This window comes from Penicillium chermesinum (genome assembly GCF_028974085.1).
Source record: "Penicillium chermesinum strain IBT 19713 chromosome Unknown utg000005l:1.0-4115287.0:1.0-4118363.0, whole genome shotgun sequence".
Taxonomy (NCBI): Eukaryota; Fungi; Ascomycota; class Eurotiomycetes; order Eurotiales; family Aspergillaceae; genus Penicillium; species Penicillium chermesinum.
This window is the reverse complement of record NW_026695315.1, coordinates 1,529,263-1,542,699: the sequence shown is the minus strand read 5'-3', so window position 1 is coordinate 1,542,699 and position 13,437 is coordinate 1,529,263. Positions and strand designations below refer to the sequence as shown.

Sequence of the window (13,437 nt, the reverse complement as noted above, 5' to 3'; positions counted from 1 at the left end):
GTCGAAGGGGTCTAACATGGCCGTTACACCACCTTCCCACCCGCCAATGCTAGAGGGATGGGTCGGACACATGGAAACTTCTTCCAGAATGCTTAGTGATGTCAAAAGAGGCTACCCAAGGTGGTTTCCCTACTTGCACGTGTCCATCACAGCATGTCTTTACGTAAAACACAGCGTTCCACCGAGTCCTGGGCCCCCGGCCAAGCCTAATTCTTAAAGCCAATCGCAATTTACAGGTCACAAGACCAATTACATTCTCCATGCCTGAGCTCACAATGGCTCAGGCCTACCAAGCTTTGATCAAACGAATAGCCTTGGAGGTTGCAGGTGGGATGTTTCCCGTCTTCGACATTCCCCTCCCATCGCCCTCACTGAAGAGGACCCAACGGGAGGCGAACTTCCTATCGGGGAAGATTACTCTCCAGAGCCGATCGGTCCCGGAGGACCGAAGGCAACACATCGTCGTGGAGGTTGTCGGGAAGACAGGACGATGGTCGTGGCAGGCTCTGTTACTTTTTGATGAAGAAAGAAAACCTTTGCCTGAGAAAAATTTCCGTCTTTTTGTAGGTGCGGTGGATCACGTGGACGGGCCGTCATCTCTCCGGAGTGGAGTATATCGGCTCCGCTAGAATACTACCAGCAGACATCGCGTTCAAGTCAATGAAATTGGTCTGGGAATCTACTCAAGCAGAGCTTCGACGAAATGTACATGGATGATGCTCGGATTGCATTCCCGAAGCCCAATGTGGGGTCCCAGTACCCTTTTTCCAGAACCCCCCAATAATAAGAACCCCGATTGTCACGCCCAAAACTCCACGGATGTTTGAAAATCCTGTCATGCAAAACTGAGTATCCCACTGATCGAAGTGAAAAACACAAAACAAAGAAACACAACCATAAAAGAAATTATCTTCTAGCATGTTGCCCCGCTACACCAGGAGCCTGTCAAATCACGATAGTTCGACAAGCATGGCACCAGATCTGGTTTTTCCATTAGCTTTCTTGCGATATCAAGGTGGGTACAAAGGCCTGTCACTTACCTATCAGCCCCCCCAAAGAAGGCTGGTCTCCTCCGGATCTCCAGGCCGTACCTCCCACGGCGACTGTAATTCCCAGTGCGATGCCGATCATACCTCCAATAGTGACGACTGCAATGATCGCCTTGATGAGGAGGCGCTGCCGGCCGGTTAAAGAGTGCAGACACGATCGCGATGGCTTCCGTTCCTCCCATAGCTTCGATCGTTGAGGGCTTCCCCCTCGTATCAAGTAAGGTCCTGCATTTTCGAGATCGCCAAGTTGATGTCGATTTTGCTCGGCCAGTTTCGTTTCATAAGTCAAATGCTCACATGACAAGCTCGGCGTCCCATGAGGATAGAACGGAGAGCATGGCTTGGCTCCGATCGATGGGTCGAAGTCAGCGACGCGCGGTGGCTCGGTCAGGTACGGTGTCGATTGGACGGAGTGGACGGGCGACAAAGCTGCTGGGCCGGTCATATGCTTGTCATCGTTGCTCTTGAATGATGCGGCGACCTGAGCCCCGATGACCCCGAGTCCATGCAAACTCATATCGTCGGTGGTCGAATTAAGACTTGGGAGCCAGAAGACTAAATGCTGGGGCCTCCTTGTGCCAAGGGACCGACACTCAGTCTTAGAACGCTCCGAATGGGTTCTGTTTTGCTCAGGGTGTGAGGGAATCGTAGATTGGAGGGTTAGGGAGGGGGAGGGAGCGGGACACCCCTCAAAGATAAACAATGAAGTGACAGCCCGGAATGTTCTCTGGTTTCAACTGGGCTGCAAGCTCATGGCATCGGCTGAAAACGACTCCAGATAGATATTATGGGCGGGGGCGGCCTGTGCGGCCCAGCTGGGGAAGGAACTACAAGTAGGAAACTTCGACAGGTCCTAGATCTTCCAACAGCCTCCCGTTCCCCCTCATTACTTCATGGCCTGTCCCACTCTTCACTCTTCATCCCATGAGGAATCCTCGGTGGATGCTCACTCGTCCGGATCTAGCCTGCCATAACTAGAAGCCCTTCGGTATTGATGAGTTGGCAGGTTTATTGTGGCCATTCTGCTCCATCCCTTGATTGAGATTCCCCATCGCCTTCAACAGCATTCCTGCTTCCTTCTCAGGTAGGGATCGACCATTATCAGGGATGCGACCTCATTATTGGATCTTGGGCCTGTGGAATGCAAAGAGATGGGTCGTTTGCACATAGCGGGAACCTGCGTTCGTAAACCGGTTTGGATGTCAACAAGATCTTTCTCTCCGGGTGGTGCAGTGGGGCTGATTAAGGTTTGGTGGTCCTCCAAAACGGCCCTTCGTGATTTGCCTCTTTTCAATTCAATTGGATCAATAGACTTTTAAGGTACCAAGTGGGTGGCGTGTGGGGATAGTAGACCTATCGTCTGCATCTACGCTTGGGTCGCCACGGATCTCAAGAAATTCCTTGCCATAGATCTATCCCATACATACATTCGATGAGTGCAATTCCCACCTACGTAATATTTAAAGTCTTCTGAGGCTTGTAGTAATTTCCATTTTGTTCTACGACATGCTCTACAGATGCGAGGCGTCTTCTTCTCGATGGCCGGATGAGTCCTGGCTTCGTCGGAGGGCTCTGGGTCTCAATGTAGGAACATGTTCTGTAGTCGACATATATGATCTTCGGGAACAAAGTAAGGCACTCTGTCACGGTGGCGTTCCTTGCCTGTGTGTTCGCTCAATGTAGGTACCCGCTTTGGGCGATCCCGTGCCGATCTTCTGCAGCCCCTCGTTGAGTTCGGAACAATCTTGCGATGCATCTGCTGTGTGGCCAACTCGAATCGATATGTCAGATGTAAAGTTTCCCTTCTTTCTTGCGTCACTACGCCCTTATCTTCTCCGGTTCCCGCTTATCATGGATTGCGCTCTTGCAGTTTCTTGAATGTTGCTCCTCTTGAATTCTTGACTGGTCCTTTGAAGCAATATATATCTTGGCCCCACAATCCATACGATGGATACATCTAGAATCACTGGCACTTTGTCACCGATACCTCCAGCAAGAGCGCCAAAGCTTTAACCATAACCGCGCTCCATTGAGTAGGGTCAAATATAATTTGTCATTGCGTGGTTTTTGTTCTTACAGCTCTAGTGATCAGTGATCGAACCGAGGGTAGTTCATGGAGACACCGAGCATTTCGTCGACACTGTTGGTCTGCGGGCTGCGTTAGCCGTTGAGCAAGACGAGCCAAGAGACATACTCACAAGGCCTGATAAGTCTGGGGCTACGTCAGACGGCGTGAAAGGTGAATCAAAAAGATCAGTTTCAAAATTTGGAACGCTGATGGACTGGTTCAAGAACATGGCGCTTTCTAATTCAGGCCATGAAAATTCGTTGTCTTGCATGAGAAAATCTAGAATATAACGTAAGTGATCTCCTCTCATTGAAGTTCCTCTGTGCTTACCTGCTGATAAATTTTCATTGGGAACCGTCTCCCCCATCTTCTCAGTCGCCTGTTCAGCGGCCTTTCGCGACGTGGCTTCGTCCTGTTTGTGAACCTTATCGAAAACCACGTCGAGCGCTTTCATCGCTCGCTTAGGCTCGCTGTGAGTATCATTTGATTCGTACCAGATCGCACGCGACTTCCGTAAAGCAGAGATGATCTGCTTTCTTGTGTTCTGAGACAACGGTATGCGCTTGGAATTAGGATCACCATCGGATAAGTCAAAATTGAGCTCCAGACATAACAAAGTGCTCCCCATAACCCAAGTTTCTCGCATGATTGGTGATGCTATCTTCCACCTCTCGCGCCAGAAACGACCACCAGGCTCCGTCTCTTGCTGCATCAGATGATGGTACCGGACTATACAGAGAGCCTCCTCGATGCAGGTCTTGCGAGAGTAGGCATACCGCTCGTCTGTCCTTGCGGGTGCTAAGTAGCGATAGTGTAACACGCATTTTGCCTTGGACACTAAGAGCCGCAATTGGATACGACGGATGGTGACCTGAGAGCTGTCCATGAGAGACTTGTTCAAGGGCTTCTCGCGCAAGTTCTCTGGGGTGGACGCGTATGTTTCGCAGAGAAGCTTATCCAAATGCATTACCTCTGCATAGCTTGGACGGCGGATGGAGGTGGAAAAATCGGTGATAATCCCGTAAATCGATGTGACTCTGTGCTTCGACACAAGCCACTGACAGGGGCCCTCGAAAGAGGGTGGTCGAGAGGGTGGGAGCTCGACTGTGTCTTCATCGAAATCGGTATCCAGGAGGTTTCGCGGCATAGCCGAGTCTGATTGAAATTCTCGAAGAAGTCGGGGCAGACCCACCGAGAGAGAAAGCATTGTATCCAAATCCATAATAAGCATCCAGACCCTGCGGCGCATTTCGCCGTTGAAGGGCGAGATGTTAGGAAATGCGATGCATCACGGTGATAGCCCATTCGCTGGGCTAGCCGAATGATAATCCCCATCGTGAGTACGTGGCTCATTTCTTTGATTTCCGCATAGTGGAACTGTGAGTTCATCAAGCAACAGAGGGTCTCGATTGTACCTGGTGGGCATTCTTCGTATCTCCCGAGCACTAGACATCGGTTTATCTTCCTGTTGAAATCGCGGATCATGTTATCTGCGTTCGATCTAGCCAAGGGCGCCTGGTGCCGGAAGATGAGGGCAAGTGACATTAAGCCATACATCTTTCCGACCCAGATTGGATCTGCGTCACTCTGGTTCTCCCAAAACCGTTCGTACTATAGTAGTTGTCAGCGGCGCTTCCCTTTTACTAGAGGAAAGTGGAAGAAACTGTACCTGTCGCAAGAACGAAGGCCCATGGATCACTTTAGCCCAGTCTACGTTAGCTGTGCCAGCATGATATCGGATAAAAACGAGTCTTACATGGCAGGGGGTTGAAGTTAAAATATTGAGAAATCAGCCTATCACAAATGGTTCTTGCAGGTAGCCCGTCAATAATTTCTCGCAAGCTTGCAGGTACAGCTCCCCCAGGTAGGAGGTTTAGATAACCTTGCCCGGCCTCTGAATGCTCTCGCTCGAACAGAGACTCCGTCTGAACGGTGTTCTTCAGCTCAGTTATCTGTCCGGGAATTAGCGAAAGGCTGGTACGTCGGAGGAGTGGCTAACCTCATCTAAGATTGCAGTCCAATGGGTGTCTTGGACATATGTAGCCCTGCTATCTTGTAAGGAGATCTGCCCGAATGAGTCCGACGGCGCACTGAGTTCTTCATCCTTCACATTGGGCGTGCTGAGATCACCGCTTTCGTGCTGGTCTGTCTGAGCTCGGGCTGCCTGGTTACCGGCATTCTCCACGAAGGAAGATATCAAGCTTTCCAGCTGAGTAATACGTTCCGATAGAGACGATGCTGTACCCGATCGATGCTCTCTTGTGATCTTGCCTTTTGCTGTGGCTTGGAGCGGAGGGTATGTACAGGAGACGGATAGGCCCCGGTGACTGCATGATCCGCAGGGCTGGCCCCGGTCGCACCGCAATCTGTTATGCAGTCAGCTCCCCCACCCCCTCTTGCGAGTGCAGCAAAATTGCCTTTGATTGCTCGCGCTCTTACTTTCTTTTTCTGCATAGGTTGCATGACAACTGGGGCTTGTCGCGTCGCCGACTCGGTGGCGGGAGGTTTCTCACAGGTTCTGCCATGTTATGCTGGAACCAGAATGTAATTTCAGACCTCTTGATAATTATGTGGTTACCATTCTGGTAAGAGTAACTGTATTTGTTTGCAATTGCAGGTAAAAGGTTAGACAAGCAGGAAACATGCCTACTTTGTAGGCACAAAATCGAATCCCCGACCCTCCGATCCTCCGACCGTCCGCCCCAAACTCCGTGGTCGCTCAAAGGCGGGACTTTCCAGCCCTGGAACGGTTTCTATAATTCTGCCACGTTCCACATAATTCCCATGTCCGTCTCGATGCACACTCTCTGCACCTATCACTCATTCTAGGATCATGAATGAGACATCTCTCCAGTAGCTCGACTTGAGCGCCAAGGCTTGAGATGGCACCAGTCCCGAAGTTCAAGCACCGGAGCATCGCTCATGACTCAATTCAACTGCATAGCGGCCACTCCCCTCTTGTTCCCTTTTGAACCCTCGTCTGCGGCTCGTAAGTGGAGGCGAGGGAAGTCTCCCGGTAATTTCTGGGCGAACGGTCGAGAGGAGATCTGTTGATCTACAAGTGGTCCCTTGACGGGGTCTTGGCCTTACGAGCAGCATTCAAGCGGTCCTTGGCGAGGTCGCATGAGTCAGGATCGTCCACCCCCACCTTACCGGCAAAGATAAGATAAAGTATGCGCTACGGAGGTAAAACCAAAGCCTAGATCAGAGTCGTAGCTAGAACCTTAAGATCTGCCGTTATCAACCAAGTCTAATGCTGGACTCTGTTCTGGGAAGCTACAAGGTGGCCCGCTTCTTGTAGAAGAGCCAATGCGCAGCGGGACCCGCGACAACCTGCCCGATCGCGAAAAGCCTCTCCACTCCCCACATCGTCCAAGCCCCTTCGATGTAACAGTTTCCCCCGCGTTTCCCGCGACAACCACCGTGTTTTTTCGGGAGTGGGGTCATCCAGCCTGGTCATGTGCAGATATCAGAAGTGAGGCTGGACTTGCATACCAAAGCTCAAGGGCACAAGGACTGGACATAAGCACACGAGGCATCGGAGAAGGAGTGCTGTGTAATGCGCGATGACGAGACTCCGCTTATCCGGCTAGAGCTGCCGGAACGGGTCTAGGGATCGATCAGGTGAGCCCGCAGGAGATAAGAGGAGATACGCAGCGTAGTAAACAGTCAAGTGGAGCGTCGTGGGAGCAGCTATATGAAGGTCCCTCCACTTCCCCCCAGGGGCCAATTTCAAAGACATTCCCAGCTTCACTCTACCCCTCTGCCTGGCTACTCCCTACAGTTGCTATAGACTCTCCTCCCTCTATTCCTTTCTTCCCCTCTTCTCCCTTCCATCTGGTGTGCCTTGAAGCACTTCATACTCTACTTAGATGGCCGTTCTCTCTTTCTACCCACTACTCATTCATTCGCATGCCTATACCATATCGCTGTCTCAGCCCACACGAAGATCCAGTAGACCCAGTACACGGAAATCTAAACCGGTACTGTGAGCTAGCTGCCATTCCGGTTCACGAGATCGTAGTGACCAAGTATAATGTCGATCGAAATCGTCCCGCTCGTCGAGGCCGACATCCCCGGCGCTGTAGACTGTGTGCAGAGATCCTTCGCAGACGACCCTTACTTCCGCTGGGTATTCAATCTGTCCAAGGTACGAGCCCACTTCCCCAAGCGCAGCAGGTTGCAAGACCCCCACAACTTCTGGACTTGAAGGAAAAAAATGCCTCATGATGAGCAAAGAAGTCCAAACTAAAACATGCCCTGCTCCCATTAACAGTTCAATATTGAGCGAAACTCAGCCTCTGTCGCGGCTCATTTCCAGTATGGAATCAACTGCAAGTGTCCTGCCTCGGTGGCCAAAGTCACCCGTGCAGCAAGCGACCGAAAGACCGACCGCGACATGATGCTTGCTCCGGGCACGATCGTTGGTGTGGCCTGGTGGTACCCACCGCAGCCGCTCTCCCAGCCCCAGACCTGGACGGTGTGGGCGCAGGATTGGCTTCTCTCGTTCAAGCAGCTCATGAACAACATTCGCTTCCTTGGCCGGGGCGGTCTGGATGTGAACCGATACTGGATCTGGAAACGGCTCCAAGGCGTTGCGCACGACACCTTGTGGGTGGATCCACGGGGGTACTATTTCTGCAACCTCCTCTGTGTGAGCTCCGCTGTTCGAGGCATGGGGATTGGGAAGAGACTCATGCAAGAGATCATGGACAAGGCTGACCAGGAGGGGATGCCCTGTTACCTTGAGAGCTCCAAGGGTTACCCCAATGTGGCCATATATGAGAAAATGGGCTTCGAGCTTATTGACAAGATTGAATGTGCCGAGGCGGAGATACTTGCACTGTAAGTCAAGTTTTGTGTACACGTGTCTCCGGATGACTGACCTGAATCGCAGCTGTACTGCATGATTCGCAACCCGAAAGTGAAATCTTGATTACTGATGAGCTTATTCGCATGCGGCTATCAACATCGTGCAGTGCGAAGCGGAGGAACTGACCAGCATCTTCAACATCGATGACAGCGTTGACTAATGTTTTCTGATGAGTTTGCACAAATTGTCTCGTTATTCAGCTGCGCATATAGCTATGAACTCCCTCCACAAATTACCTTCAATTGGGATCTTTAGATACAGACTTGCTTGAAATGTCCTATCTACTAGCTACGTAATTTGCTACCCAGTTCCAATGGGGCATGTTCTTCGCCTAAACTGCGGAACCAAGCTTGGTGAATTTTCATCAACAGCTACTATTTATACCTCGTTGAGAAAGAGGCTCTCAAGCCTAGAATACTGGTAGCTACTGTGTCGACGCAGAGCCTGACTTTTCGCAATCCATCTGGACATCCCTACTACTATCTGACTCTGAAGCGTACGAATTCCCAAGTACAAATGGCTTCACTTGGCCCCTCTTTCAAGATAAGGTCTTCTCACAAGGCTTCTCTTCATCCCTTCCTCCAGTCCGCCATCGGACGGGAATGATCGTCTCTGAGTCCTCCCTGGGTCACTTAGCCTCTAAGAAGGTCCGCACTGTCCTTTTTCTTCATGTTTGAGTAAGCGAGCGGCGGAACACAAGCCACCGACGGATCAGTCTATAAGTTCAGACAAAGGCCCAGTAAGAGCTTCAAAGATCTAAGGCTCTTAGGAGGGGGATATGGAAGACAGAATCCCAAGACTTCGTTCTGCCTTGAAAGTTGAAGGCTTTTCTCCGGGGCGCCCCTTCCCATATCGTCTTCCTTTGGCCACGAATAGAGCTCCCTCTCGCCGAAGGGCAGGTCATCTGGCAAGCTAAGTCTGAACGATGCCGTTCACTTGGTGAAGATCGTGGAGCTGACATGGCACGCACTGAGATTCTGCGTTTGGCATTGGCAATACAGTTTCTCGTGCTCTCATAAACGGCATTGCCAGAGCTGGAAAGTAATTCTCTCGGTCCGTTCTTGCGTGGAGAACTGGACAAAAAGTTATTTGCTGAAGGGAACATTGACACCGCGGCTTCGTAATTCACCGTAGGAGGACGCAATGGTTGAGCTAGAAGAGAGTCATGGTTGAATACACTCAAGCAAAATCGCCATACTTATGAAGGAAAGGTTCGACTGTTGCTTCAAAGATATTAAGATATTATGAAGAAGGAATACGAACGCCTTGGCGTCACGTTTCAGATCTCAGGACGCCACTGCTCATTCATAAACATCGCGCTTAAGGAGCAGTCTTCCAAACCAAGTGATGAGAAATTAATACTCGGACTATGGCTATGTAGCGGGGGGTTTTTTTTTTTGCTCCCTGTCGGTGACAGGCTCAAGCACTCAAAACGGACGCCAACAATTTCAACCGTCAAAAGGTTGTGCTGCATCAACAGCGGCAACAATATATCGTCCACCCCATCGCAGAGGGGTGGGGAGCGGAATGAACCTGGGACATTTTAGAACGATAGACTCGATATCTAGTAGGAACGTCCGTTCTGCTCGGTCTGCTGCGGCCGGACACTCAGGTGCTGGAGCCAACGTCCCCCACGAATCATCATCGAAGTCTTCATCAGAGGGAATCTTGAAAAGGCTCGTCGCGCTCCGGCACGGTACAGTGTACTGGGATTATTTTGCGTCTCTGCAGGCCCTGCGAAGTGTCCGGATCGATCCTTCGGCGATCAAGCTAGAATAAGGGTACATGGCATGTACCGGAACGAATTTGAGACTGACAGGCGATTGCTGCCGTCGAGAAATATCCTCAGTACTCGCCTTGTCATAGAGTACTTAGAGACCAAGTTTCCCGATTCAAAGGACGCGTGGGAGCTTCTTCGGGACAAGGCAAATGCACGAGTCGCTACCTTTCTCGCGCATGTTCAGGATACAGATCATGAGGTAGTGAAGAAACGATCGAGGAAGTCCACCTCATTTGATGATTTGCTTCTATGATGGACAGAGGAATCGCTTGCTCATGAGGGTGGGACGGAAAGGCGGTTCTTGCTTTGGAGGGTGGGGTGGGCTGAATGGATTTGAGACTCCGCGCTCGATTTGGAACATTTCGAAAGTAATAGAGTTAATATGTTAATCCGTAGGAAACAAGTTGAAACACTTAGAAATCAGAACTCTTCGAGAATTCTTCATCACCTGTAGTTGAACTTGGAATCAATCTTGTCATATTCTATTTTCATGAGGATGGGGAAAGATAAAGCCGGGGGTTCGGCGACCTAGGTGAATGCCCTTATCAGGCTCGAAACATGCTCACCAAGGCTGTTCGTAATGGAGGGTACATGGGTGGCGCAGACGCACACATCTCGGATCGACATGTCTACCCGATCTCGGGCCTGTTCAACCCGAACATCTGGTCTTTCCGGGGCCTTTGAAGTTGGCTAGAAAACAATCACTGAGTGTACGCCAAGGAATTCAATGGATCGTTGTCTCTTGGCCAAGCTTTTTGACATGGAAAATCGATACTTCCACTTCGGACCAGTTGAAACACACACAAAGCCAAAACCCCACATCGCGCACAAGTCCACGCAGCCCAATTGCGAAGCTGTGGAGGATGGCCCTCTCCATCGGCCAATGAGTTTGTCCACCAGCTTTGGTCTCCCCATGGCTATATGGGTTTGCGCGAAAGAGATTTCCGTCCCATATAGACTACACAAAAGAGTTGTTCGCAAGTCACGCCCTTGGCCACATATTCCGCCGCGACCCGGGAAAAAGCCACGCGAAAGACTAAATCGCCAAATCAGAACTGTAGATGGTCAGCCCGTGAAACCCAATAGATCAACTGATGCGCAGCCAATAACACATTTCCCCACCGACGACGAAGACTACACATATGTGAGCCGTCGCCCGACCTTCGACTCGGCTTCCCTTCCTTCTCATCGCTCCTCTCTGTGCCATACCACCTTCCCATACATAATAGATGCGATAGTCGCTGGGCATGCCATGTGTTGATCCATCGCAGTAACTACGTTAGCCTTCTGTCGCTCCATCAATACACCCCCATTACGTCACCGCTTGTACAATTCGCGACTCCTCTCCCCAGCACATATTGCATCGTCAAAATGGTTATCAGCGATTCGGCCGTCATTGTCATCGTCCTCGTCGCATCCTTGTTCCTCACAGCCCTCTGCGCCGCCCTATTCCGCCACTATAACCCCACCGGCGACGACTGCAAGGCCTATGAGCGGAACCTCGAGCAGAGCAAGTACATGCGCGCCGTGCGTCTGCGGAATTACGGTTTCCTGAAGAGAGAATCGATGAGTGCGGCCAAGGACTTGGAATCGAGATGTATGTTGCGGTCGCATAGTCTTTAAGTAGTGGGGCGATACCCCCGCTGTTCAGCGCTAATCGATAACCAGATAATAACTCGGAGGTTGCCTCGGCCTTCTATCAGTATGGGCAAGATGCTGCTACGCCGAGCGGATATGGTCATGAGAGTTCCTACATGCAGGATGATGGTTATAGTGGATATGTGCCGGATCCGAACTCGAAAGAGCCCGCTCATCATGTTCGTGAGGCTACGACGCCATCGACGAACTTTGGGGTAGATATCTCCAGCACCCCTACACGATGACTACGATTTTTTTTTACTCTTGATTTTTTTTGACGTGTGTGCGAGGTTTGGCGTCTTGGGAGCCCTTGATCATTGGGGTCTGGTTCCTGCTGCGGGCAGTAGGTTTGTGGATAGTTGCGCCCGTGGCCCTTACCAGCCGCCCTTTTTCCCCCTGGAAATACCCTTCGGTGTCGCAGCTGGATGCGTACTTCCTGGAGACTCTTGCGATTGACAAAATTGATATTTTTTCCGCATGTCGATTGTCCAGTTACTGTGGACTAGCTTGCAATGTGATTATCTTGGATTTTAAAATGGACATAGTTACCCTTCGTCAAACCTCTCTAGCACAGTCCAATCATTGGGAACCTGTCTTGAGCCGATACTCATATTGGGAGGCGTGTCAACGGGTCAAGCCACAGAGCAAAATCTTCGTCTTTAAGCAGGGGGATGGGCACAAGGCAACCTGGAATGGTTCCTTCGTACGTCCTTCTACCATCCGATTCCATCCAGCATTAGATAGCCTTCTCCGCACAGGCCCAAGTCTACCATGGCTACTGTCTTTAGCAATATCAGGCTTAATATGGGTAATCAATGTGGTCCGTGATGCCGCGACAAATTCTGTTGCCTTCGGAGATGGATCGCCGTGCGGTTGGTTCTAGCGTCGATACAAGCACCAGGCATCGACATTTTTTATTCTAATGCATATGCTAGCGCGATTCACGTACTTATGTGCATATCTTCAAGTTGGGCCCGGAAAAGCCGGCCTCGGCAGGAGAGGACTCGATAGAACGTTATTTCATGACTCTAATCCTCCCATCCTCCAAAGTTCAATCCTCATGGCTAAATTGAAACGCCCGTAACGATCTAGCCTGAATCATTCGGGTTTAGCCCACCGAGTCTCATGAATGTCACAACATTCGAGCATGAGGGGCCAAAGCCACTCACCACTTTAAAACCTCGACTGGAGGTCCGCCGACCGCAGAGTGATCTATAATTGGGGCAGAGCTTGGCGTCAGGCGTCTTCTGAGGCTCTCGCGCTCAATGCGGTAATGGTCGCGCGTTGGTTGCTGACCCTGCATCTTGATGGTCGGGACCCCGAACAGCAGTGCACGGATTCTCACGATCGCATCCTTCCTAGCAACTTGCAAGCTTCTGCCAAGTTCTTCAACGTCCAGAAGTGGTTTCCCCATGTGTGAAATAGAGATGCCTGCCACTCTGGAATGCATGTTGCATGCCAGGCACGAATACACGGCAACGCAGCAGGTGCTCGTAGAAGGTTGACAGCCCATGCAGAACTCAATTTACGAGAAGGGGCGCATCACTTACCCCATCAGGGCGAAATTACCGTGACTAGTGCAATAATCGCCGTGCCCGACGTTCAGAGCTGCATTGCCTTGTCGGCTGATCATCCCCGCCAAGACCGTTGTCTCATCAGGGTCTTTCGCTCCGCTTCGAAACTCTACGGAGCCGCGCGAGCTCGGCCCTTCGCTTTCCTCGGTCGTAGGCTGCCACAGCTTATTCTGACCCCAAGGGCGAGGGACAGCGCCAATCAAATCCTTCAGGAGGATGCCCATGAGGTCATGACAGGCGCCTCCATCTCGCAAAGGTTCCTCTTCTAGAGCAACCGTTGGAGCCTAGTGGTAATGTTTCCTGTCGGGGAATTCGGGGAATTTGCGAAATTCGACCATCGGCGGCATTAATTGGCATCGAGCATAAAGTCTCACATTCTGGTCATAAAAGCCCCCGTCAGCCAAAACTAGGAGAAAAATCTCCACCGGAACGGGGTCCAACGCACAAGCTGAATC

General features: G+C 51.0%; 7 protein-coding genes across 7 annotated transcripts; 3 read left to right on the top strand and 4 right to left on the bottom strand.

Moving 5' to 3' along the window:
• Positions 1-275: 275 nt before the first annotated feature.
• N7468_006747 (uncharacterized protein) lies at positions 276-629 on the top strand (the record flags this gene model as incomplete). The annotated part of the gene is made up of 1 exon (XM_058476043.1): positions 276-629. The coding sequence occupies one exon, from the start codon at positions 276-278 to the stop codon at positions 627-629; it is 354 nt and encodes a 117-aa protein (XP_058328933.1).
• A 403-nt stretch (positions 630-1,032) lies between these two features.
• Positions 1,033-1,566, bottom strand: N7468_006746 (uncharacterized protein; the record flags this gene model as incomplete). Its single annotated transcript, XM_058476042.1, has 1 exon — positions 1,033-1,566. The coding sequence occupies one exon, from the start codon at positions 1,564-1,566 to the stop codon at positions 1,033-1,035; it is 534 nt and encodes a 177-aa protein (XP_058328932.1).
• A 1,571-nt stretch (positions 1,567-3,137) lies between these two features.
• On the bottom strand, positions 3,138-4,366 carry N7468_006745 (fungal specific transcription factor domain-containing protein; the record flags this gene model as incomplete). Its single annotated transcript, XM_058476041.1, has 3 exons — positions 3,138-3,197; positions 3,248-3,396; positions 3,448-4,366. The coding sequence occupies 3 exons, from the start codon at positions 4,364-4,366 to the stop codon at positions 3,138-3,140; spliced, it is 1,128 nt and encodes a 375-aa protein (XP_058328931.1).
• A 2,787-nt stretch (positions 4,367-7,153) lies between these two features.
• On the top strand, positions 7,154-7,966 carry N7468_006744 (GNAT family N-acetyltransferase; the record flags this gene model as incomplete). Its single annotated transcript, XM_058476040.1, has 2 exons — positions 7,154-7,267; positions 7,394-7,966. The coding sequence occupies 2 exons, from the start codon at positions 7,154-7,156 to the stop codon at positions 7,964-7,966; spliced, it is 687 nt and encodes a 228-aa protein (XP_058328930.1).
• Positions 7,967-11,141: 3,175 nt separating this feature from the next.
• Positions 11,142-11,393, top strand: N7468_006743 (uncharacterized protein; the record flags this gene model as incomplete). The annotated part of the gene is made up of 1 exon (XM_058476039.1): positions 11,142-11,393. One exon carries the CDS (start codon positions 11,142-11,144, stop codon positions 11,391-11,393), a length of 252 nt encoding a protein of 83 aa, XP_058328929.1.
• A 1,180-nt stretch (positions 11,394-12,573) lies between these two features.
• N7468_006742 (uncharacterized protein) lies at positions 12,574-12,858 on the bottom strand (the record flags this gene model as incomplete). Its single annotated transcript, XM_058476038.1, has 1 exon — positions 12,574-12,858. The coding sequence occupies one exon, from the start codon at positions 12,856-12,858 to the stop codon at positions 12,574-12,576; it is 285 nt and encodes a 94-aa protein (XP_058328928.1).
• A 96-nt stretch (positions 12,859-12,954) lies between these two features.
• On the bottom strand, positions 12,955-13,206 carry N7468_006741 (uncharacterized protein; the record flags this gene model as incomplete). The annotated part of the gene is made up of 1 exon (XM_058476037.1): positions 12,955-13,206. The coding sequence occupies one exon, from the start codon at positions 13,204-13,206 to the stop codon at positions 12,955-12,957; it is 252 nt and encodes an 83-aa protein (XP_058328927.1).
• Positions 13,207-13,437: the final 231 nt, after the last annotated feature.